This window comes from Primulina tabacum, chromosome 5 (assembly GCF_025594145.1).
Source record: "Primulina tabacum isolate GXHZ01 chromosome 5, ASM2559414v2, whole genome shotgun sequence".
Lineage (NCBI taxonomy): Eukaryota > Viridiplantae > Streptophyta > Magnoliopsida > Lamiales > Gesneriaceae > Primulina > Primulina tabacum.
The window spans coordinates 12,126,029-12,152,067 of NC_134554.1; the positions used below are offsets into that span (position 1 = coordinate 12,126,029).

Consider the following 26,039-nt stretch of genomic DNA (forward strand, 5'->3'; position numbering starts at 1 on the left):
GGACAACACTGTAATTTTGATATATAAATTAAAAAATAAATTGAAAAATAAAAAAATAAAAAAACAAACTCAATAAGAATTAAACATATAACCTAAACACCAGAAAACAATGATTCTATCAACTGAACTACATATAACTTACATTAAAATTTTAACATTTTATTAAAATATAATTATTAAAACAGACCATGACACCAAAATTAATTATTCTAAGTGCCTCAAACTTAATAAAATAATATATATTGGCTTTCGCATATAAATTCAAGAATATATATATAATCTCATATCTTTACATTTGAGGCACCGACAAACAGAGAAATTCAACATGGCGGAGAGGAAAGATGAGGATTTTATTCAGATCCACACACACACACACACACATATATATATATATTTTGTTTGAGCCTCTCTAGATCTTTTTTGAAGGTTTACTTGGCTGCACATCATCGAGTTTTACTCATGGCACATATCCAATACATTGGCACTAACAAGTGGTGGGTTACAATATGTCCCATCTAATTCTTTCGAGTCACGATCTTACTTCTTTCAAGTAAAAAATAAATAAAATGGTTAAAGCAATTTAGGTTGTGTTAAATTAACTAGTTAAATCGGGTCGGGTTGTTCTACTACTTTCTTATGAAATTTCCAAAAATAAATTATTTTAGTGTTTGGTTTAGATTGTCCAATTTTGACAGGGAACCATGGATACTGTTGACCCGTGGACGGTCCTGTGGATGAAAATCTGGATAAGATCCAGATACGAATGTGGCTAGAAATATCAGATATCACGATGTGGTGCCAAATATTCTTTCAAGATTTCTGGCTTCATTATACCACAGTTCTTAACTTTTAAGGGTGTTTTCAAAATTATTTGTACAAGGAGAAAGTAATATTAAATGTTAGTGCTTATGGAAATAATTATTATACAAATATATATTTATACATATATATATATATACACATATATATATATATACATATATATATATATATATATATGTGTATGTATATATATGAGGTGTTTACTTAGTACTCGAGTTACGTTAAATGCCTTTTAATTCCAAAAACTTTGGCATTTATCTAATTAAGTTAGTATTCGTAAAATTTAATCATAAATAATCTACATTTTATACAAACATATCATATGCATATATATTTTATTTAAAAAAGACACTCATATGCATATATTTTTTATTTAAAAAATAAAATAATTACTTATGTTGTTACAACAGTTCAAAAAACTTTTTATCATATTAAAATCGACGATTTGTTTTCTCTTCTACATTAACAAATGTGAGAAAGAAAAACATTTATAAGATAACCAAATTATACAGGCGCCATCTTTTTTTAAAAAAAAAATTATTCGTGTAATCTGTATAGAGAAAAGGGAACTTTACATTAAATTGGTTAAACATGTGTTTTCTGGGTTATCGAATATGGCTAAAAGAACATATTATGAAGACATGTAAAAAATGCGCATGCAATAAAGGGAGAGTGAACCAGTAATTGCAAGTTTGGGATGTAACTTAATAATAAAGGGAGAGTGAACCAGTAATTGCAAGTTTGGGATGTAACTTAATAAAATCGTACTAATTAAAACCAAAGACATGACCACACCCCTCACTGTCGGCAGTGGTTTTTAAAAGACACACACAAAAACAACTAATTGATAAGGATAACATTACTCCTGACCTCATCGGTAACAAAAGGTATAGCAAGAAAACAAAACCCAGACAGGTTAAATAATTGGCGGGAACACCAGAACTATACACATAATGTAATATCACATGTATATATATTATATATATATTATTTTCAATAATGGGGTTGGGTAGAGAGGGAATGCACGGCGGGTCCAGTGACGGCTTTTCATTAGCTGTATGGAAAGCTAATTCTCTGTGATGCCCCTTTCTTCGGATTCAATAGAGCAATCCCTTTCTCTTATTATAAATAAGCCCCACATTTTATGTTATATTTCATCATACTTTGCATCCCGAACTGATGATATAACAAGTGAATTTTCTCATATTGTTGTATATATGCGCATAGCATTGTTGATTAAAATATGGTCACATTAAGGTTAGTGTTATGCTTGATTATGGCTGTAGTATCGTGTGGCGTGGTTAAGGGTCGACCCGCCACGTTTCAGCAGGATTTTCGGGTTACTTGGTCGGAATCTCACATTCGCCAGATTGATGGAGGGAAGACAATTCAGCTAGTTCTTGATCAAAATTCAGGTTTCATATATCTTAACTTTTAATGTCTTGGGAAAAGATAATGGGGTGCATTTTGGGATATTTGTTTGTTTGTTTGTTTTAATATGGTAGATAATGCAAGATTTTGTTTGATGAAAATGAGAAGACTGTATTTGTTTGATCTCTGGGCAATGACACAAATATTGTTCAACAAAATCGAACAAATATTTTTTTTTTTCGAGACGAACCTTGGGAGATAGATAGTAAAGTCTTGGTCCCACATTTTAATTCAAACTTCTGTTTTGATTTTACTAGTTATGAGTTCGAATATATGATGCTAATTAAGTCGAATGAAAATATTTGAAATGTAGGATGCGGGTTTGCTTCCAAGTACCAATATCTGTTCGGACGTGTTAGCATGAAGATTAAGCTCGTACCCGGTGATTCTGCTGGAACAGTCGCTGCTTTTTACGTATGTGAGTTAATTTAACGCATTTTCGAGGGTTTTCTTCTACTTGGACCTGTAATTATTTGTGTGTGTGTGTATGTAGATGATCTCTGAAATATTTGGGAAACGAGACGAGCTGGATTTCGAATTCCTGGGTAATCGAAGTGGGCAGCCCTACACTGTCCAAACAAACGTGTACGCTAATGGAAAAGGTGACAGGGAACAAAGAGTGAACCTTTGGTTTGATCCTTCAATTGGTTTTCACGATTATGCCATACAATGGAATCATCAACGTATTGTGTAAGCTGGAATCGATACTTTCATGCGAGAGTTATTTTGATTCAATATTCCACCGTCCCACGTTTTTACTTGAGCTGAATTTCCTTTTCATTCGTATCATTTATATAGTTTTGTTTCCATATTTTATATTATTTTCCATACTTTTACTAGTATACCTATTTCAATAACTCGTTCCAATAACTTTGTTAACACGTGTGAAAACATAAGTTGACCCAAATAGTTGGGACAATGAGAATGTTATATTTAAAGAATTAGTAAATTAAATGTCTTCTTCACACTCTTTAGAGCACTTGTCATCATGTATACATATAATTCACATTTTGTCGGTATTGTTAATATAACATGTGATGAATATTTAGTTAATTAGAAGTATGAGTATGATAGTGAATGCTGAAACTAAATAAATGTGATTTAAACTGCTGTTCCCTGTATATCTCTAAAATAAGACGTAATTAATGTACTTTGATTTGGTAATTTTGTAGTTTTTCAGTGGATGGAGTGCCAATCAGGGTTTTCAAAAACAACGAGGCAAGGGGAGTTTCGTACCCGAAGTTACAGCCTATGGGAATTTACTCAACGCTATGGGAAGCCGATGACTGGGCAACAAGGGGAGGTCTCGAGAAGATAGATTGGAGCAAAGCCCCATTTTATGCATATTACACTGACTTCGACATCGAAGGGTGCAAGGTTCCAGGACCCGCGGATTGTGTCTCGAACCCTAACAATTGGTGGGAGGGTGCAGCATACAAAGAATTGAGCCCTGAGGCGGCCAGGCGATACCGGTGGGTGCGAATGAATCATTTGATCTACGACTACTGTACCGACAAGGCCCGTTACCCGGTTCCCCCACCGGAATGTCATGCGGGAATTTGATCATCATTTCGTTGAACAAATCGCATTCCTTTGTTTTCCTTGGTTAAAATGCTTATCTTGCTGTATGAAAAATCAAGGGGTTGAGAAGGGAATTTGCATTGTACGTTGTACCGTCAAAATCCAATAATATTATATCCTTGTTACACGTGATTATCCAGAAAGTGGGTCCGGAACATTGATGTCATTTTCTATTTTTAAAAATTGTTACACGGAAGAGGAGTGAAACTGTGAAACATAGCTCGAACTCATTTTCTACTCGCATAAGTCTGAGTCTGTATTTACTGCAATGATGTTCATTAATAAGATAATTTTGACTAAACATGGGTACAATAATAGAACAAAACGATATCGACCCTACATTACACCCTAGGGACAAAATATTCAATCATCAATGAAACAAAATTGACTCTAGATATAAAGTTCAACCTCTGTATAAGTTCGATCGAGGATTTAGACAAATCGTTTTCTCAAGCGTTAGTGGCCATCGTTCCCATCTTCTATTTTCCTCTTCGCCGCAGTTTTATGGGCTCGTTTTGGTACCTGAATCGAGATTAGATTTGTTAATACATGATCAGGTGAAGCCATGCGGCCGACCTAAAATTTATGATGAAACGAAACTTGCATTTTTAGTACTGCAGATTCTACGCACTGGCAATGGATATATATCCACTTTAAGGCTCGTCTCTATGGGAAACTGAAAAAATTAAGTCATTCCTAGGCACGAGAGTGCAGGAATATGGTGATTACCTTAGCAGAGAATGTTTTCAGAGGATCCCTGCTTCTTTTAAATTTCCCTTTAAACCCTTTTCCATGAGTAGATTTTGTGTTTCCCATGGCAGCCCTAGCAAGCTTTACAATTTTGCTGGCTTCTTGAGTTGTCGGATCTAATAGGTACTCTGGCACGCAGCTTAGGTGGGGAGCTGGCATTTTCTTGCTCAGAAGTTTGTCGTGTTTTAACAGATCTGCTCGAAGATGAACAGTTTATGCAACTAATATTCGAATTTTCAGTAGCGTTATACAAATGATTGATATCTAGCCAAGATTAATCTTTTACCCAAGTCCCTCGGGTTATCTTGAAAATGGGCCTTCAACCTGAAAACAACGGGAAAATAATCGACAAGGGGATATCAACAATGTTGGATAAAAAATGACAAGACGCACAATGCAGCTCAAACAGAACGATATGATGAAAATAAACTCACTTTTCAGAATTGAGAATCTCATTTCTTAGATCCTGTGCACGTGATTCCCTCACTGCAACTTTTGTTATGCTCCTTGCAACATCCTTTAACATAGTCAACATTATGCACTTTGTTAATTTCAATAAAAAAATAAATGACAGCCAGACAGAATGATAGATAATAGTCACTTTTGAATACAACTCTTATTCCTCCTCGCATAGACATAAGATTGTTATTTGCAGTATTGCAGGACCCTAAAGCAGACTTAAAGAGTTCATAATGTTTGGTTTCTTAATATAAATAATACTACAAAGAAATAAAAATAATACTACAAAGATAACAAAACTCATCCCAAAAAAGAATCCACAAATTAGTTCCCATTTCAAATAACCCATCGGAAACTTGTACTAAATTCGTCTAATCCACAAGTTTTTCTTGAAGGTAATAATGACAATTTCACATTTACCTCAGCTCTATATCTCAAAGACTCCACTGCATTCATGGTAAGCAAAGGGAAAGGAGCAATGAACTTCGAATCTTCTATTTCCTTTTCACCTAAAATGGATTTGATCTCTTCAAATATTTCCATTTCCTCCGGAGAGACCTATTCCAAGGAAAAAATGCCAAAAAACGCATTAGCAAAGAGGAGTATGAATCAAAATTCTAGAAATGTCAAAAATTACTACATCCATAATTAATACAATTCCAACTAAAAACTCGTAAGTATCAGTATCAATAGTGGGGCTCAAGTTCCGAGAATTTTACAAGAGAGACAGATGCACCGGCATTATATGCTCTTCCAGTTCGTCCAATTCGATGCACATAACCAGCAGCAATTTGTGGCATCTCAAAGTTCACCACCTATCAGCAAAAACCAATCATATACTCAGTGTGCGAGAGAAAATATAACCAAGTGATCAATGTAATGATGAAAGACACCAAGACAAAAATCTATAAAGTTATCATGACTCTGAATAAGACAACAGAAGACTCAAATAAATCTACAGATGTAAAGAGCACCAGCTCACACAACAGAAGACAAATAAATCTACAGATGTAAAGAGCATTAGCTCACCGTGTGCACATTTTTGAAGTCTACTCCTCTCACGACACTGAATTCTGCATCTAACTTTCTCTTGGAATTTTTTCTAGATTTTTTCCCTCCAAGACTTTTCTTATCATTCTGTACCTGTTCTACCGATTTTTGACTGTCATCAGTTGCGATCAGGTAATCAAATAGACCAGCATTGAATTCCTGGGAAAAATTAAAAAGGTTAAGCCACAAACATCATATAAAAGTTCAGGAACAAACAATTAGATGCATAAATAAAAGCTATAATTTGATAAAATCCACAAATTGTAAAACCTAAGTAGATACCTCAAGGATATGTAGACGAGAATTCTGTGGCAGTTCAGCATTCAACACTGCAGATTTGATCCCAAACTGCAAGATGTAACTCTTGATTATCTCCATGGTTCATAAACTAGTCATTAAACTTTAACCACAAAGTTATGACCCTGGTTTGATCTGATATTTTGCCACTCGAAATCGATTAGCAACACTCTTCCATCGCCCAAATCGAAATGCATGTCTAAACTCAAAAGACTCAGAAGAATATAAAATTTTCAACAAATTACCATTTATAGCCAATATGCACGTCTAAACTCAAAAGACTCGAAGAATGTAGAATTTTCAACACATAAGCATTTATAATCAATACTAACAGACAGTCTATTTTTAGCATTTAACCAGTTCACCTAAATTTTTACCAACACGTGGCAGCAGCTTATAAGCTGAAAACAACTCGACAAAATGTACAGTTGTAAGGTTTGATCGTCTCCCTTAAATATAAACATCTGGAAGAATTTCAGAGTCCAATGGACAGATATGTATAGACAAATAAATAGCATTTTCATGACATGTCAGACTGATTAGAACATTACTGCATGATCATACAAGAGATCAAATGACCATACAGAAACACAAGGTGAATCAATCTACCTGTTCAAAGAACAGCTTCAATCTAAAACTCATGTCAATTGAATTAGTAAAAATCAGCACTTTCTTTTGAACCAGCTCCAACTTCAAGAGTGCAAGAACATGCACAAGTTTATCACGAGCACTGCATGAAATCTGACAAGTAAAAACATCAAGGGAAAAACGAGAGGAAAACTCCACCGTAATAAACATGGTGAGGCAATGTTTACCTTGGAAACAAAATACATTTATTCAGATTAGAAAATTCGCAATTAACACTAGATGAGAAATTGACAATTGCTTACATAAAACTGCTGAACATTTTTGGGGATAATATCATCCTTTACATTGCCGACTTCCGGCAGAGTCAAGATGTAGGGATTGTGTAGAATAAGCTTTTTTAACTTTTCAACATCATCGCTGCAAATATTCATACAAAAAAGGAGTCAGATTTTGCTTGCTACTTAGTTTGTGGAAACAGATAACGAATCAATCGACAAAAAAAAGATTTAATTTCAAACAACCTTACCAAATTAAAATGCAAGAGAGGGTGAAAGGTTTGTAACAGAAGGGAAAAAACAACCAAAAAAAGTCTACAATCGTTCATTAGCCTTAATACAATACTCACAGAAGACATTCAAAATTAACAAGAATTTTATAACAAAATATACACAATAAGCACTTTATCTAGGCATATACCAAGGAAACTACCCTATTTCCGGGCACATAAGTGGGAATACATAATCCGGGGAACGCTCTGGCCTTTTCAAAGAAGAAAAATTTCAGAATACATAAATTCCAGTTATTCATTGATGACATGGCTATGTTGAACAACTTCAAGACAATTTAAAATTTATAATAATAACCTAGACAGTGCGGCAGAATTTCAGGTAACTAACCTTGAAGTAGCAGACATGAGAAGGCATTGGCAACGTTTGGGCACATGAACTGTTAGTGCTTTCAGATCATCCTCATATCCATATGACAATAGAAGATCTGCCTGGTTTGAAAAATGAAAGCGCATATTACTAGGTAGCAAATTATATCGATTCATTCGACTCATTCATATTGTTACATAATTATCTACAATGTGCATACCAACAATCAAAAAACTCAAAACCCACACACATTCTGTGATTGATGCCAAAATCTTGAACAGTTGACAGTCATAACTATATACGCAAAGAATACTACTCTTATAAAATGACTTGCAACTTCTTTATCTCATATCAACACAGTTTTGTCATCATTTGCAAAATTAAAATTCATGAAACTGTCAAATGTTAGTATTTTGTTTATTACGCAGGACCATTTACATCTTATAATAAATTTAAATTGCTTTTAAAGAATTTAGACAAGATGAAAATAAAGCAAGGATGAATATCTTCCATTTTTAGTGTAGATGATTCCTGTTGTCTCGTATTTGGGTTACATTTGTACATTTCTCAATCTATATGTTTCATGTTCACATAATTTTATGCTTGAAGAAAATATGCAAATGAACCCAATTTATTATCCAGAGATGTGCATAATTAACTATCTTCATATTTCATACGAACCTAGACATTGTAATAGTGTAAAAATTACACTTATATTTACCAAGTATCAGAGTTTTCGTAGCTGAATGTTATTGATTGTGTCTACAAGAGCTAGAAGGTTCAACAAAAACTTTGTAGCATGATTAGTCAATCAAAGCAGGATAAAAGAGACTGCAGACCTCGTCGAGAATGAGCACTGAAAGTGATTCTTGAAGATCAGTAGCTTTAAGTGTCCCATTCATCAAGCAATTTTTCACACAAGCAGGAGTCGACACAAGAATATCAGGCAGCCCTGTCAAATCCGTTCTCTACAGCAAAGTGCCATATCACTTAATAAATATTAAAAATGGAATAAAACAGCTATCCTGATTTCCAGAATAAATACCCTAAAAACTGACGTTAATACGATAAAGACAAAGAAACCAACCGTTTCACTGGCAGACGTGTTTCTGGCCAATTGAACGGCTCGTAACTGCATTTTGCATAATTCAATGAATGACATAACTTCAGAGTAAACCTGAGAAAAGCAAAGAGCACAAGATATTAAAGAAGTAACCCAAAAAAACCCCAAAAAATTCAACCATGAATCAAGACTCGTAACAAAATATACTTGTTGGCACAATTCCCGTGTTGGCACGAGAATAATCGCGACAGGCGCAAGGTTAACTTTTGAGGGAGAATTCATGAAAAGCTTCTGAAGCAGTGGAAGCAAATAAGCAAAGGTTTTCCCAGAGCCGGTTTTCGCACGGGCCACCACATCTTTCCCTTCCTGCATACATGGCGTCAAACAAAAGCAAATTAAACTAAAATTCACCAGCCGAAATCTATCGCCGAGTTTGAAAAGCATATAAGGTCGAACAATCCAAATAACAGAAATCAAACTAGTAAAATATACAAGGATAAGTGGGATGGCGACGCGCTGGATAGGAGTGGGATTCTCAATCGATTTTTTGGATAGAGCTCGGATTAGGCGAGGATCCAGGCCTAACTCTTCGAAGCTCAGTTCTTCTTCGACCTCTTCATGCACTTCTCTACCTTCTGATACCGGTTTATCATCTTCCTTTTCTTGAATATCAGCTTTCACCATGTCGTCGTTTCGCCTCCGCTTCACCATTGACGAGAAGAACAGACCTTGGAAAATACGAAGACGATGAAAATAGCGCGAATCGGAGTTAGGGTTCAAGTTTCAGATGGATACGGGTTATGAATAAGAACGATTGTTAATTTGATTAACGTTGGGCCACAAATAGTCAAGCCCAATACGGTAAATGGAAAGTTTTAGAATTTAATACCCTGAAGAGGTTTTTTTGGGTAAAATACCAGTTATTATTATTAAATTAAAATACATAAATTGCACGATATAAAAGAAATTTTTTTCAAATTTATTTATAAATTTTATATTTATATATTAATAATATTTTTTAAAATTATCCCTAGACCTTATACTTCAGAGAGTTTGGGATTAGTTTAATTTTTTTTTTTGGGTTTAACTGCTACAAGTATGAACTTTAGTTATTTAGAAAATATGTATAAATAAATAAGTTTGATTTCTTCTACTTTCATACCGCTTTCAATTAGTTTTCACTATTCTATAACTAGAGATGATTTGGTTAAAGATATAAATATCCACCTCCAATTATCAATTCAAACATTTTACCCCCTTAAACTACACAAACTGTCAGCTTAACGTTCATTTATCATTAGTCAAGTCATTTTATTTTTTCAAGAAAATATTAATATCCCAATGATAACGATAAAAATGTCCAATCGATAATTAAAGGCATTTAAATGGGTAATAAACTAATAATAACTTTTCTTAGAGGGGCAAAATAGAAAATATCATTCATGCAACTCCATCATAGCTCCAGTACCACAACTGGGGCTGGATTTGAAGCTAGATTTAGACAATAAACGTGTTACCATTGCATCGTAACTACACAAATCCATCACAAGATATATGGAATCAAGAATTCAGCCTGCAGTTACTTTGCAGCGTATATCAAAGATGTGATCCAACGAAGCATGGTCACCTGTCCCTACATCCTTCCTCGCGTAAAGCAATCACTTTCCATTGAACACAAACATTCTTCCCTAATAATCGAGCCAACATTGCTGAATCATATTATGGATCTAGTCTTCATACAACTCTTTAGAACGCAAAAGTAGACAACAAAACAACACTTCTGTCATCCGCGGTGGCCTTGATCGTGTAATACTTCATATCATAGCTTTTTTCAGTTTCCCAATTCTTGAAAACACCTTAGTCTGTACAAAGCAAATGCAGTCTAAAATGAGTCCCCAAAAAAGGGAAAAGGGGAAAGTAAGAAAGATTTAGTATGAATACATATACAATGGAAAAGGGGGAAGTAATAAAGATTCAGTATGAATACATATGCTAGCTGGGTTGAAAAATGTACGACCAAGACCATAATACAACCCCAAAACATCATAAGCCTGATTTGGATACCAGAAAATGTACAATAAAAACTTAGAACAGACCACTTGGAAGACAAATTGAAATCTAAGCAATAAATGTTTACCTTACGATCAGGATCAGCGTAAAGGATATCCACGGGGAAGGGTAACTGCAGGAGGTTGAATACTTATCAGCATACTATGGTAATATAAATGTGTGCTCCAAGTATAGACATTCCGAAGTCTCTCTCCTATATAAGTAGAGTAACAGATTCTTAAGCAAAAAAGAAAAAGCAAATTAATTTACCCTTTCAGCAAGTAGACGAGCTTTGTCAGGAGTACCAACACCAACAGAAATTAGCTTCACACCAGCTGAGTTGAACAGCTCTTTTGATTCTTTGAATGCTGAGGCAAGTTCCCAGCTAAAACATGCAACAAAAAGAAGCGCATCTACAAGCCCAGGTTTGGAATTCCCAAAGTTATTTAGCAAAATGAAATGTGTGGAACATGTAGTTATTTAGTATTTACCAACAAAAACATCCGAAATGTCTCAAAAGTGCAACAACGGCTATTCCTGGAAATGGAGAATTACACCCAGATTCCCAAATATGATAAATTATGTCAAATTTTAATAAACCTCAGACTTTAGCAGTAAAGGTCTGAGAGCTAGATTTTTAACACATAATGAGTCTAACAATTAGAATCTACACGCGATTAAAGATCAAGAAGACCATATAAATTTAAAACAGATTCATCAGAGTTCACATTGAACAAAACTCAGACGCCTAAAACACCAAATCAAGATTTCCGAGAAGTTCGATTACGTATCTGCAGTACAGTTTGATTAAGATATGTAACTACAGAAAAGGAGTTTCACCATCGCAAAGATTAGAATGAGCTCACTGGGGAAGATCAAATCCATGTGCCATCTGCTCCAAAAGGTTGAGTGGAGTCAGATTTATAATACAGAACTTGAATATACTAATGTTATTTGTTAGAAACCATTTCTCCCAAAATTTCAAGCTTGTTAGTTGGCAGTACAACTGGATAAATAGTTTGGCTTAATAAACTCCAACACTATCAATCACAGGAGATAAAAACCATAACACCACCAAAAACAATCCCCATGAACTACAGCACAAAAACTTCCAAGGATCAAACAACTAAACGGTTTACACTTGAGAACACCTCCTGTTGATCCCAGAGGTTCCTGAATTTGACGGGCTCCCCGGAGGCCGTAAGTAGCCCAAATTCCCAGAGCACATCAGCGATGTCATCCGACACGACGGCGGTGGAGGCGGAAGCCATGAGTGACGTCCCAGGACGGGTGTTTCCTGAATAAGGGCGAGCTTTCCAGACGGGCTTAGCTGAAATTGAAGAATAATTTGAAGGGAACAGTGATGATCCAATATGGGTTAACGGGCAAAAAGGTGTATGTTGCTGGACAGGACTCTCGCCATAGGAAACCTGGAAGAAACGTCCAGCAAACTCTCAGGTGTGATTTGATGAATAATTTGATTAATAAGTTTTTGATCAGTTAAATTTAGAAAACAATAAATATTTCAAAATTATATTAAATGAATTGTGTATCGGAATAAAATTTTCGGTGCTGTTTTTATAGCCAATGTTCTACATATTAAATCAGTGGAACAAAGAATTGGTCTTAATTAAAATTGTAATAATATTTTAGTTAAATGTGGATTATTTTGATTAAAAATTAAGTTGTGGGGCCCTTAGCTCCTAATCGTTATTACAATACAATCTAATTAGGGTTAACTAATTACAGCGGAAAACGAGTTTAAAATTTCTTTATAATGAGCCCAAAATATCTCTTCTATAATTTAAATACTGAAAATAGTATTTAATCTCAAATCGTAAAACATGCCCACACGTAATCAAAAACAATCATATACAAACAACTCATATCCTCGGGACATGCCCCGATATATAGATACATATACATATATACTGGGAACAAGACATAAACATAAAACCTCAGCCCAAGCTGTGGCTCCCTCCAGAAGTACCATCTCCGGTCTCCTGATATCCTGGAGTACCTGCCATTGTCCACACACAAAGACAACAACAGCCCCCCTTGGGGGTGAGCAAAGCTCCGTATGGAACAACCAATCATATATACCACAGGTATCTAAACAATGATATATGGTATGCAATGCATGTATGTCGTGGAGGTATCAGGTCAAATGCCCATCCACTGAGCACATGTCAGAATCAATCGAATCGCTATCAAATCAATGCTCGAGCTGGCACACCGGCCAATATGGGGTACTCGTATGATAGCGTCGGCAAAGCGCCATCAAATCCCAAATCTCATATCCAATCATATGGGGCCACAATTGTCTATGTTTTACGGGTCATATAATACCGACATAGCGATTGTGTTCACAAACCTCGGAATCCAATCAAATCATAATCAGGGTATCCAAGGATCATATCTCAACGTGCATGTCATGTATCGATGTATGCATAAAATGATGTGTGTTAACAAAACATTTATTTTATACATCGATATCACAATCTCAATGTCATGTATGCCACATCAATCAACAAATAAGGCATATAGACACATAATCTCATTCCAATCAATCAACTCAATCCAACATATATCATATAATACAGATACATGTCGTATGTTACCCGGTCGCAACATACCTCAATTCTTCGTTTCCAGTTGACGTAGCCTGAAGATATTGATATTACACTTTATCTACATCAATAACATACTCATTCCAATCAATAATATACTCCAAAATCATTAATATGAGTTTCAAATATCATTTGAAACTTCAAAAATTCATATCAAATTCAAAGCATGTCATAATTCAATTCCGACTTCGAATATGAGTTTCTTGTCGGTTATTCTACTACATATAGGAAATTCAACCTCAAATACATGCTATTCCAGCACTTTAATATTTCGAGCTGCTGGAACTAGAAGAAAATTACCTCAGTCAGAAGCCCTCGACGCGACGATCACAAATATATAATTTGTTTCGCGTTTAGACAGCGTTTCGAAGTTGATTTGGACGAAAGAAAATCGAAATCTCTCAAATTCCCTCGAAATTGTTGAAACTAACTGACGGAAGAAGGAAAGAGAATAATTTATTCTTATCCCACCGCCTCTCGCGCTCGGGTGGTGGAATTCTCGCGCCCGAGCGCGAGACATTCTGCCCCCGGCTTTCACTAGTACCTGCGCTCGGGCGATCACAAACTACCGCTCGGGCGCGGCATATTCTGCCCGCATACTCATTTAACTTACCCTGGCGCTCGGGCGGTCATTTTCTACCTCCCGTGCGCCACACATTCTGTACAAATATTTTTGTTTGTACTAAGTTGGCGTCCGGCCTCTCCACTCGAGCTCTTACAACGTCAAATCATATTCAATATTCATTTCTCAATTTCGTTGTCAGGATATACCTCAAATACATAATCACATGACAATTTCATACATTATCGATAATCACATAGGATTTACGATAATACGATATACGGTCCTTACATAAGGTGCTAATGATTTTTTTAGAGAGTAGATATCTTGTGAGACGGTTTCACGAATCTTTATCTGTTAGACGGGTCAATCCTACCGATATTCACAATAAAAAGTAATACTCTTAGCATAAAAAGTAATAATTTTTCATGGATGATCCAAATAAAATATTTGTATCATAAAATACGACACGTGAGACCGTCTCACACAAATTTTTGCTTTTTTTAGATTAACTCTTTGTAATTATTTTAGTTTCAACTGAGTCTGATGTTTTATTTGGCTTGTAAAATTTGTATTATTTTTAAAATTGGGATGATGTATTTTTATGTTTTATAAAAATATAATATAAATGATTTTTTATGGTTTTAAAAAATTTATTATTTATTTTATGGTTTTAAAAAAATTATGATGGGTTGGTGATTCTATTGGGCCTGATGCTAACCACATGACACCCGACCCCGCCCCAATCATTGAACTGCAAGTAGTCATTCAGCTTATGGAATTTCCTAATGGAAAAATATAATTAGAAATACCATGTTTTATTTAATGCCAACTCCATTTTCATTTATTCTTATCAATACTCCAAGATTTTCACCACATTATATATAAATATGTTATATTATTTCATCGTCCAAATCAGGGAAGCTCATGGGGGCAATTTAACCAGAAATCGTGTTGGTAAATCAACATAAGACAGACATAATATTGTGTATTGTTCAGATTTTGACTTAATTTGATCTAGCATCAGTTTGAAGACGATTCATGAATTTGGATAAGAAAATCATCAAGCATTCAAAGTCTCAACCACCCATTCAAGAACCAGATCGACTTAAATGAAATCGATAAAAATGTCAAAATGGGTTAAATTTTTCAGTCCGATCCATGTCACTGCATAAATATAAAGAAATACATGTCAACTTTTTCCGCTAGCTTCATTCTAACATGTTTACTCGTATCAAGAGCAATTGAGCTATCAGGACCATAACCCAATCCAGTACGTTGGTGGGACTTTGGAAATTATGAGCCAACTACTTTGGTAAATGGGGGTCAAGGCTATACTTGCATTTTGGAGTAAGGTCAAATTCCCGTATGCACACTTTAATGTGCATTTAGTCTTGGTTTGATTGATTGGATGGAACACAACCTAAGCTGATACGCTTTGGATATTGTAACCCCAAAATGGGAACATTGTTCTGCAGTAAGAATTGGTGCCACAAAAAATCAAAATGCCAGCTTCTATCATTGTTAAACGTCTCGCTGCCGTCTCATTTCTTTTCCCAATATTTTTCATGATTTAGTTATTTTTTAAATTGAAATTTTTAAAGTTGTCTATGCATTTTTTTATTTTATTTTTTTTTATATGTGAATCACTCGAAATCAACCATATACATATCTATATTATTATATTATTTAATTTGAGTGTGTCATGGTTTGGTTTAATATTAACAACAAATGTAACTTTATTTTTTGTTATTATCACGGAATAATTATATCATTGTAAATTCATCAACATAAAATTATTTCAATCTTAATAAATTAATCCGAAAGGTCTTTCTATAAATAATCTAAATTAATCTAAAGGTCTCTGTATAAATTATCAATATTCAATTTAATTTTTTCTGCTCAACATCAAAATCTTTCAATCAGTCTCACATCATGTATGTGTGATATACATATACGAGCACACATGGAAATTTTTATGCAATATTCTTTTGGTAAACCGCGATTGCAAACTCATTAATGACATAACTGGCCATAATTCATAAATTCGAATATTCATGGTAAAATATAATTAATATTTCCCAGAAACTATATAATTAACCTAGCTCTATATCATATTCACAAGTTTGAACCCAAACACGTCCTTGACATCGTTGAAAGCATTTGTCCTCTCTCCCCGCCACACACACACAAGCAGGCAAAATACACACAGAGTTTCCCCCTTTTCTTTTCAAAGAATCGATCTTGCTTCACACACAAATATCCATCACCAATAATGTTTTTTTAACTTGCAGCTCATCCTTGAGCTGTACCCCATCAATTTTTGAGATATTTATCTTTTCAATCGAGCTGCTTGAAATGAACTCATTCTCTTCCCTGGGGTTCTTTTTCCCAAGAAATGGATTCAGCAGTGGTCGGCCAGCGGCAAACCTCTCCTAATCCAGGTGTGGGGGGGGGGGGGGGGGGGGGGGTGCTACCGAACCCAGAAATGAAAAATGTCGTGGATCCGCGAATCTGAAGCAAGAAAGATCCATTCTTGCTGAGAATAGCCGCTGCATATCACCAAAAATGCCGAAGCATGGTGAAGTTGGTATACCTTTTACCGCTGTTGGAAGATCTAATGATGGGAGAAAAGTTATTTCGTTTTCTTGTTCCGAGACGCCATACAGCGGGGGGATGAGCGGCGGCGGTTCCAGTAAAAATATAGCATTTTCAATTTACCAGGATGAAAATCAGAGCATAGCTGGGGGTATATGTATGTATTTATGAATCTATGCATATATTTATATATGTACGTGTGCTTATAAATGCATTTTGTTTTGATTTACTCTGTTGTCTTGCTTCTTTTTCGGAGTTTTTTCCCCACAGGATTATGATTTTTCTACTGTCTGATTTGCAGAAATTAAAAATATTTTGTGAACTGTTTTTGTTTTCTTTATATATCTGTGGGAAAGAGCTTACTTTCAGTTCTTAATATTTCAGCCACACAGGCATACATTAGTTAACTAACAAATGGGCTAAGGCGATAATGATCGTATTTTGGCAAAAAACTTTAATCTTTTTAAAAATTTGTATAAAAAATCCGAATTCTTCTCGATATACGAACTGAACTTCTGGTTGAAGGAGATAAACTTAACTGGCCTTGCTTCTCTTCGCTGCAGTGGGCGGGCCTTTTTCTAGGCTAAAAGGGCCATTTACTCCTTCCCAATGGCTGGAGCTGGAACATCAAGCTTTGATCTACAAGCACATTGTGGCAAATGTCCCTGTTCCTTCGAATTTACTAGTGCCACTCAAGAGAACCCTATACCCTTTTGGATCACATGGATCTTATGCTTCTACGTATTGTAAGCTTCATCTCTTTTTGATATCTAGCGCAATCTGGATTACCAGGAGCAGACATACCTTAGGGAAAGAAAAGCAGTTGATCAAAAAATACCTTTACATATAAATTTAAAAAATCGAAGTCATGCGTGTGCTCTAAGTCTCCCTCTCAACTATCACCCTGATGGTAAAATAATATGGACTTGTTAGTTAGTTTCTTCCAACGCTCGAGTAGAAAAAGTGAATGATAAAATTGTTGGAAACTTTAATAAAATTTAGAGTTTGAATGAAAGTTATGACTTATGAATGTGGGAGTGTCTTTTGGCTCTCCACATTTTTGAGTTGGTTGTAGCTCATTATTGTGGAGTGTCTTTTGACTTTCCACATTCTTGAGTTACTTGAAGACCTTTGGTTCTTCATATTCTTGAGTTAATGGGAGTTAATTAATCTTCCATGACTTTTGGTGTGCATTTTGGAGCTTATATATAGTGGGTTCATTTCCTCATTTCATACACATGATAATCTTTTCTCTTTCAAGTATTCTCTTGCATTTCATATTGTTAGCTTTTCATTTGGCCTCCGTTAAATCTCGGTGATAAAGTAAAGGTACGTTTTCAGTTCGCCGTAGTAGTGTCTCGTGCTAAGTCACTGCTGGTTGTTCCGTTGTATCCTGGGAAACAGACGTCCAAGACGATCCTCGAAGCACATACAGGAGGGGACGAATCTGTTTTAAGGAAACTGTACATGCTACAGGCCTCGGTTTGGTTTTGTTTTCTTTTACACAATAGTCATACTGTAAACATCACACTTGTTTCGATTATTGCTTTATCTCTACAAGTTCGTTTCTACGCTACTGTTTTAGCAATTTTATCTAACAAACTTAAAACAGATTACTCATTACGTGGTTTGTTACAGATATGGCTACTGAAACCAGCGTGCAAAGGGAAACTGGTTATGTTGTCCCTACTGTGGCTCAAGTTGTCCCTCATGGTACCCCACGTGCTGCTGCGGTTGCTGTTCCAGCAAGTCACGGTGAAAAGCCTGAGAAGTTCACTGGTGTGGACTTCAAGAGGTGGCAGTAGAAAATGTTGTTTTACTTGACAACACTGAACCTGGCTAGATTCCTATTCGAGGATGCTCCTAACCTGAAAGAGGGTGAGGGAGATGTTGAATCCGTCAGTGCACTGGAGGCTTGGAATCATTCTGATTTCCTATACCGAAATTATGTGCTGAATGGATTGGCAGACTCGCTGTACAATGTGTACTGCGAAAAGAAGACATCCAAAGAGCTATGAGAATCCCTTGACAGAAAGTACAAAACCGAGGATGCCGGGGCCAAGAAGTTTTTTGTAGGCCGCTTTCTGGATTTTAAAATGGTGGATTCTAAGCCGGTTATCAGTCAAGTTCAAAAAATCCAAGTGATTCTTCACGAGATTCACGCCGAAGGGATGACGTTGAGCGAATCTTTCCAAGTGGCTGCTATAGTTGAGAAACTACCACCAGCTTGGAAGGATTTCAAAAACTACTTGAAACACAAGCGAAAGGAGATGAATGTTGAAGAGCTCATTGTTAGACTTCGCATCGAGGAAGACAACAAGAGTTCGGAAAGACGATTGTTTTCTCCTGTTGACGCTAAGGCAAATGTTGTCGAGCATGGCCAAAGCTCGAAAAAGAGAAACTTCTCACCCTCCAACAAGAAGTTGAACCTCAGACCCAAAGGAGGTGTTTCAAAGAAGAAGTTCTCTGGAAAATGCTATAACTGTGATAGCATGGGTCACAAGGCATCTGAATGTAAGAAGTCAAAGAGAAACCGAGAGGTGAATATGGTGGAGAACATATCTCAAGAGGTTTCGAACATGAATCTCTGTGCTGTAATATCAGAAGTTAATCTGGTGGGTTCTAACCCAAGGGAGTGGTGGATCGACACTGGTGCCACTCGCTATGTTTGCTCCGACAAGGAGATGTTTGCTACTCTTGAGGAATCTATGAATGGGGAAAACCTATTCATGGGAAATTCTGCCACTTCCGATATCAAGGGTCAAGGAAAAGTTGTCCTAAAGATGACATCTGGAAAAGAACTGACTTTGAACAATGTGCTGTATGTACCAGACATCCGTAAGAACTTGGTGTCCGGGTCGCTTCTTAACAAGCATGGTTTCCGCATTGTCTTCGAGTCGGATAAAGTGGTTTTGTCGAAAAGTGGAATGTTTGTTGGGAAAGGGTATGTTTGTAATGGTTTATTCAAACTGAATGTAATGGCTATTAAGCCTGTAATGAATAAAGTTAATACCTTTGCTTACTTGCTTGAGTCTTCTTGTTTATGGCATGGTAGACTTGGACACGTTAATTACGATACAATTCGTAGACTAATTAACATGAAAAGCATTCCTGCATTCCAAATTGATAAACAACACAAATGTGAAACTTGTGTTGAAGCAAAACTAACGAGATCATATTTTCGAACTATTGAAAGAAATAGTGAACCACTTGATCTAATTTACAGTGATATATGTGATTTAAAAAGTGTGCAAACTCGTGGTGAAAATAAATACTTCATCACTTTTGTTGACGATAACACAAAATTTTGTTATGTGTATCTCCTCAAAAGTAAGGATGAAGCTATTGACAAATTTGTCCAATATAAGAGTGAAGTTGAAAACCAACTTAGCAAGAAAATTAAGGTGCTAAGAAGTGATCATGGAGGTGAATATGAATCACCATTTGCTGAGTTTTGTGCTCAACACGGTATCAAACACGAAAGAACTGCACCTTATTCTCCTCAGCAAAATGGCATTGCAAAGAGAAAGAATCGCACATTGAAAGAAATGATGAATGCGTTGTTATTAAGTTCTTATTTACCACAGAACTTGTGAGGGGAAGCTATTCTAACAGCTAATTACCTTTTAAATAAGATACCCCGAAAGAAGCTAGATAAGAGTCCATATGAGTTATGGAATGGTAGAAGTCCTTCTTACTAATACTTGCGAGTGTGGTGGTGTCTTGCTAAGGTAGCAGTACCCACTCCAAAAAAAGTAAAGATAGGTCCAAAAACTGTTGATTGCATTTTCATTGGATATGCTCAAAACAGTACTGCGTATCGTTTTCTTGTACATGAATCTCAAATACCTGATATTCATAAGAATACGATAATGGAATCAAGAAATGCTTCGATCTTTGAACACATGTTTCCATACAAATCTAAGGAAGAACCAAGTTCATCCAAAAGATTGTATGAGACAATTGATAAAGAACAAGAGCTTGATCAAGATATTGAACCTAGACGTAGCAAGAGAGCTAGGACTGAGAAATCCTTTGGTCCGGATTTCATCACTTTCATGATGGAAAGTGACCCTCAAAACTTCAAGGAAGCAATGAGTTCATCTGAGGGACCTCTATGGAAAGAGGCTATCAATTCCGAAATGGAATCCATTTTACAAAACTATACGTGGAAATTAGTAAATCTTCGTCCGGGAAACAAACCACTAGGCTGTAAATGGGTTTTCAAAAGGAAAATGAAATAAGATGGAACCATAGATAAGTATAAAGCCAGATTGGTAATTAAAGGTTACCATCAACATGAAGGGCTTGATTACTTTGACACATATTCTCCTGTATCGAGAATAACCTCTATTCATGTGATACTTGCGATTGCCGCCTTACGGAATCTTGAAGTACACCAAATGGACGTAAAGACAGCTTTTCTAAATGGAGATTTAGAAGAGGAAATTTACATGGAACAACCTGAAGGATTTTCTGCGACTGGGCAAGAAAACAAGGTTTGTAAACGGGTGAAGTAAATGGATATGTCATTTTATGTCTTTACGTAGATGACATACTTATCATTGGTAGTAATGATAAGATGATTAAAACCACCAAAAAGTTATTGAACTCAAGATTTGACATGAAAGATTTGGGCTTAGCCGATGTAATCCTTGGAATTAAAATTAATAGAACATCAGAAAAGCTAGTTCTAAGTCAGTCACATTATGTTGACAAAATACTTGAGAAATTCAATAAGAATGACTCTGCTTTGGCTAGAACCCCAATTGATATCAGTCAGCATCTATCAAAGAATCGAGGTGAGAGTATGTTTCAATTAGAATATTCTCGAGTCATTGGAAGTCTGATGTACTTAATGAGTTGTACAAGACCAGACATAGCTTATGCAGTGAGCAATTTGAGTAGATTCACGAGTAATCCAGGAGTTGAACACTGGAAAGTAATTATCAGATTGCTAAGATAATTAAGGTATACTCGTGATTATGGGCTGCACTATACCAGATATCCTGCTGTTATTGAAGGATACAGCGATGCAAATTGGATATCTGATATGAAAGACTCAAAATCTACTAGTGGATTTGTATTCACTTTAGGAGGTGCAGCAATTGCGTGAAAATCTTCTAAACAAACTGTAATAGCCAGGTCCACAATGGAATCTGAATTTATAGTTTTTGACAAGTGTGCTGAAGAGGCTGAATGGCTGCGTCACTTATTAGAAGATGTTCCAGGATGGGAAAAACCAGTGCCAGCTATATGCATACATTGTGACAGCCAATCTGCGATTGGAAGGGCACAAAATAAAATGTATACTGGTAAGTCTAGGCATATACGTCGTAGACACAATACCATCAGACAACTACTCTCAACTGGAGTTATCTCTGTTGACTATGTAAAGTCAAAGGATAATATAGCGGATCCGCTAACCAAAGGGTTAAACAGAGAGTTAGTTGTGAAATCGTCAAGGGGAATGGGGCTCAAGCCTATTGAATAAATTGGTGCGAAGGAAAACCCAACCTACGCTGATTGGAGATCCCAAGAACTAGGTTCAATGGGAAAACCTAATCGCACTAATTTGGAAAATCACTGTGGGGGTTATCCCTAGTCCATTCCTATTATGAAACAGTGAATGTTGAGGATAAGCTTACGGCTTTTAATGATTCTGATAAGAAGCAATATAGAATCACCTATGTGAGAGAGAAGTGGGGCCGCTTCGAAGGAATTGCAGGGCTCAATTCTAGACCCTCTTGCAGAACCAGGCGTGTGTTCATGGCCAAAACGAACACGATCATGAGAACTGAATAATATCATGGAGAATCTTGTGTGAAGTATATCTTAATTTACATAAACGACAGAACAGTTCAAGGACAACATGTCTACTGGTCAGCTAGTAAAGCAAATATATTTCATAAGGGAAGGTTCAAAGGGTAACACCTACCTATCCTATGCAGGATTCAACTGTAGAACTTTGTCACCAAGATTTGTATCAATTTTCATTCATGTGGGGATTGTTGGAAATTTTAATAAAATTTAGAGTTTGAATGAAAGTTATGACTCATGAATGTGGGAGTGTCTTTTGGCTCTTCACATTCTTGAGTTGGTTGTGGCTCATTATTGTGCAATGTCTTTTGACTTTTCACATTCTTGAGTTACTTGAAGACTTTTGGTTCTTCATATTCTTGAGTTAATGGGAAGATTAATTGAGTTAATTAATCTTCCATGACTTTTGGTGTGGATTTTGAGGCTTACATATAGTGGGTTCATTTTCTCATTTCATTCACATGATAATCTTTTCTCTTTCAAGTATTCTCTTGCATTTCATATTGTTAGCTTTTCATTTGGCCTCCGTTAAATCTCGGTGATAAAGTAAAGATATGTTTTCAGTTCGTCGTAGTAGTGTCTCGTGCTAAGTCACTGCTGGTTGTTCCGTTGTATCCTGGGAAACAGACGTCCAAGATGATCCTCGAAGCACATACACGAGGGGACGAATCTGTTTTAAGAAAACTGTACATGCTACAGGCCTCGGTTTGGTTTTGTTTTTTTTTTTACACAATAGTCATACTGTAAACATCACACTTGTTTCGATTATTGCTTTATCTCTACAAGCTCGTTTCTACGCTACTGTTTTAGCAATTTTATCTAACAAAAATTTGGAAATGTGTTTTGTTGTGTGTAAATTGAGATGTATCTTTTGAAGTTCACGTGTCTCTAATATTGGGAGTAGATTTTAACTAGCCAAAAATTATTGATTTACAAGACTCCGAAGCCTAGGCCTCGAATAGTGGGATAGATTTTTCTATTTAAAATAGGAAGTATTGAAGTAAGTTGGCTTTTAATTCTTATACATCAATTTCTGAAGATCCAGGCTTTATTATTATTCACAATTTTTGTTATCTATGTATGATACTTTGTTGGGTTTTTTCAAATGTAGTACCAATCAGAAATTTTCAACTATCTTCATTCTCATTAGCTTTATAATGTTTTCATCTAGAACTGAAAATAACATATATGTTGAAGTACTTGTCCAGTTGAATGTTAAATTGCACATTTACAAGGCATCTGACAGGTTCTTTTTGTTCCCTCTCTTTGTACATTCAGTGGGATGGGGTCCTTTCCCTCTCGGTTTCTCTGGCAGGAATGATCCCGAACCAGGGAGGTGTAGGAGAACCGATGGAAAGAAGTGGCGGTGCTCGAGAGATGCTGTGCCGGATCAGAAATACTGTGAAAGGCACATCAACAGAGGCCGCCACCGTTCAAGAAAGCCTGTGGAAGGCCAGACTGGCCATACTGTCTCTGGATCCACTACTTTAAAACTGGCATCAATTGCTTCTTCCTCATCAGCGTCGGTGATATCCAGATACAGCAACCTTGGTGCTGTGCAGCGGCAGTTTAATCACTTGCAGCCCAAAAATGGTATTTCTGCTGCTGACAATCTTGTAAAGAGGTGTGTTTATCTGATGCAGATCTCGGTGTCCTTTAATCTTTTGGACTTATTGGCTGTTTCATAAGTTTTCTAACACGAAATGTAATCAACAGATCCCAAGAACTTCAAGACCTGTCCTTGATACCTTGTGTTAAAGTTCTAAAGTCTAAACACGCATCAGTTTCTGTACAAGAGGAAGGTGTACCATTTGAAGAAACCTCCGAGTCGAAGTTTGGACATGTTACCTCGGATTCCCTCATTAACCCTTCCGTTAGAATCTCGTTAACTAAATCAAGAATCCCTGAATCTTTTTCAGGGTTCCACGAACAAGAAGCAAACGAACAGAACTCCATCCAACATTTCATCGATGATTGGCCAAAGGATAACTCAAATCGCTCCTATGTTTCCTGGCCTGAAGAACTAAACTACGACTGGACCCAGCTTTCAATGTCTATCCCCATGGCTCCTCCGGATTTTTCATCATCCTCCAGTTCTCCAAAACAAGAGAAGTCTATTATGTCATCTCCAGGGCTACCTTGGGAACATAATCCAATCCAAATGAGCTTAGGCACGAGTATCGATCTTGGTGAACCAATTCAGAAGCAGTTTTCTTGGGGAAATTCGATGGGGGGACCTTTAGGTGAGGCCTTGACCAGCACCACTACGAGTATAGGAACTCTCAAGAACTTCTCGTTACAACAAACTTTGGATAGTATGCCTAAATTGGGATCTTCTCCCACAGCTTTCGTGGATCAGTCCACCTTTTGACAGCCGTTGTGGAAGCAGTGAACCAAGTTAATATCCTCGTGAATCAACATACTGGGCATGTAGGGGTGGTCCGATTCACCTCTAAATCATTTGAGCTACACAATTGATTGTTATTCATATATTGATCAGTGCGTGACGTGTTTAATATTTTGAAGGGTTGGGATCGAAATTAATACTAGTTCCATATTCTCCGTTATGTTCTTATTGTTGAGTAAGGCATGGATTAGAGAAACGGAAACACAAAATTTCAAGTAAATCTTTCTGTAACATATTCATGTCGTTGGAGCAGCACCAATTTATTTCTTTGTTTAGAATCTGTGCAACCTGTTGAACGTGATGGTGTTACATGCTCATGTCTAAGAAGGTCGCCGACTATATATTTTTACTACTTCTGGTCGTGCCATTTTTTTGGTCAATGTAAACTCCAATAATATTATATTTGATGATTTATCTATCAACTTCGTGCCTGTTTAGGCTTTGATTGCCGCGTATACATGTATCACGAGGTCTAGCAAGGAATGGGTTGTCGTGTGTCCCCATGTGCCCATTACTCCAATATCCAGTGTAACATTTGTACTGCTAGAGTCAGTTGACTGTGCCAAATATTGATTAGTAGGTTTTTTGAGAGATGGTCTCACGAATCTTTATTTGTGAGACGGTCAACTCTACCGATATTTACAATAAAAAGTAATACTTTTAGCATAAAAATTAATATTTTTTTATGGATGATCGAAATAAGATATCCGTCTTACAAAATACGACTTGTGAGAACGTCTCACACAAGTTTTTGTCTAAATCAAATTTGTTAAAAATAAAAATTTACGATAAAAAATAAAAATTTTAAACTCAAAAAATATATTAAATTATACACTTTATAAAATTTGGTTTACTCAATTGTGTGTTTTTTTCACGAATTGAGAGAGATCTATTTATCGATTTTTTTTGGAAATTATCCAAAAATATATAAATCATTACATACATCATCACACATTATTTTTCAATAATTTCAACTATTATTTTCAACGTTCAATAATTTTAACTCTTATTTTCAATAAAATTGATATTTTCTAAAATTAAATATTTTTTAATGGAA

General features: G+C 36.0%; 3 protein-coding genes and 1 pseudogene across 4 annotated transcripts; 2 read left to right on the forward strand and 2 right to left on the reverse strand.

Moving 5' to 3' along the window:
• The first annotated feature begins 1,853 nt into the window (after positions 1 to 1,853).
• LOC142546627 (putative xyloglucan endotransglucosylase/hydrolase protein 7) lies at positions 1,854 to 3,957 on the forward strand. Its single transcript, XM_075654445.1, has 4 exons — positions 1,854 to 2,237; positions 2,567 to 2,667; positions 2,747 to 2,943; positions 3,426 to 3,957. Exons 1-4 carry the CDS (start codon positions 2,066 to 2,068, stop codon positions 3,814 to 3,816), a joined length of 861 nt encoding a protein of 286 aa, XP_075510560.1. The 5' UTR covers positions 1,854 to 2,065; the 3' UTR covers positions 3,817 to 3,957.
• A 136-nt stretch (positions 3,958 to 4,093) lies between these two features.
• On the reverse strand, positions 4,094 to 9,706 carry LOC142546626 (DEAD-box ATP-dependent RNA helicase 16). The gene is made up of 15 exons (XM_075654444.1): positions 9,409 to 9,706; positions 9,124 to 9,282; positions 8,941 to 9,030; positions 8,693 to 8,821; positions 7,875 to 7,975; positions 7,281 to 7,395; positions 7,000 to 7,131; positions 6,376 to 6,441; positions 6,073 to 6,252; positions 5,763 to 5,858; positions 5,464 to 5,601; positions 5,019 to 5,101; positions 4,871 to 4,908; positions 4,564 to 4,778; positions 4,094 to 4,356 (listed from the first exon to the last, which is right to left on the reverse strand). The coding sequence occupies exons 1-15, from the start codon at positions 9,625 to 9,627 to the stop codon at positions 4,291 to 4,293; spliced, it is 1,827 nt and encodes a 608-aa protein (XP_075510559.1). The 5' UTR covers positions 9,628 to 9,706; the 3' UTR covers positions 4,094 to 4,290.
• A 583-nt stretch (positions 9,707 to 10,289) lies between these two features.
• LOC142544128 (thioredoxin-like protein AAED1, chloroplastic) lies at positions 10,290 to 12,464 on the reverse strand (annotated as a pseudogene).
• A 3,820-nt stretch (positions 12,465 to 16,284) lies between these two features.
• Positions 16,285 to 25,400, forward strand: LOC142546628 (growth-regulating factor 1-like). Of its 2 annotated transcripts, none has more exons than XM_075654447.1 (4): positions 16,285 to 16,912; positions 17,319 to 17,501; positions 23,854 to 24,199; positions 24,292 to 25,400. In XM_075654447.1, exons 1-4 carry the CDS (start codon positions 16,726 to 16,728, stop codon positions 24,944 to 24,946), a joined length of 1,371 nt encoding a protein of 456 aa, XP_075510562.1. In that variant the 5' UTR covers positions 16,285 to 16,725; the 3' UTR covers positions 24,947 to 25,400. The 2 variants fall into 2 exon arrangements, with proteins under 2 accessions (XP_075510562.1, XP_075510563.1); XM_075654448.1 differs by having other exon boundaries at positions 16,285 to 16,906.
• Positions 25,401 to 26,039: the final 639 nt, after the last annotated feature.

Coding starts and splice junctions, on each gene's coding strand:
- LOC142546626 (XM_075654444.1), bottom strand. CDS start 9,627: ATGGTGAAGCGGAGGCGAAACGACGACATGGTGAAAGCTGATATTCAA. Junction 7,396..7,874: donor CTCATGTCTGCTACTTCAAG/GTTAGTTACCTG, acceptor GAATATTTGCAG/CGATGATGTTGAAAAGTTAA. Junction 4,779..4,870: donor AGATAACCCGAGGGACTTGG/GTAAAAGATTAA, acceptor ATCTTCGAGCAG/ATCTGTTAAAACACGACAAA.
- LOC142546628 (XM_075654447.1), top strand. CDS start 16,726: ATGCCGAAGCATGGTGAAGTTGGTATACCTTTTACCGCTGTTGGAAGA. Junction 16,913..17,318: donor GAGCATAGCTGGGGGTATAT/GTATGTATTTAT, acceptor TCTTCGCTGCAG/TGGGCGGGCCTTTTTCTAGG. Junction 24,200..24,291: donor GCTGACAATCTTGTAAAGAG/GTGTGTTTATCT, acceptor TGTAATCAACAG/ATCCCAAGAACTTCAAGACC.
- LOC142546627 (XM_075654445.1), top strand. CDS start 2,066: ATGGTCACATTAAGGTTAGTGTTATGCTTGATTATGGCTGTAGTATCG. Junction 2,238..2,566: donor AGTTCTTGATCAAAATTCAG/GTTTCATATATC, acceptor TTTGAAATGTAG/GATGCGGGTTTGCTTCCAAG. Junction 2,668..2,746: donor GAACAGTCGCTGCTTTTTAC/GTATGTGAGTTA, acceptor GTGTGTATGTAG/ATGATCTCTGAAATATTTGG.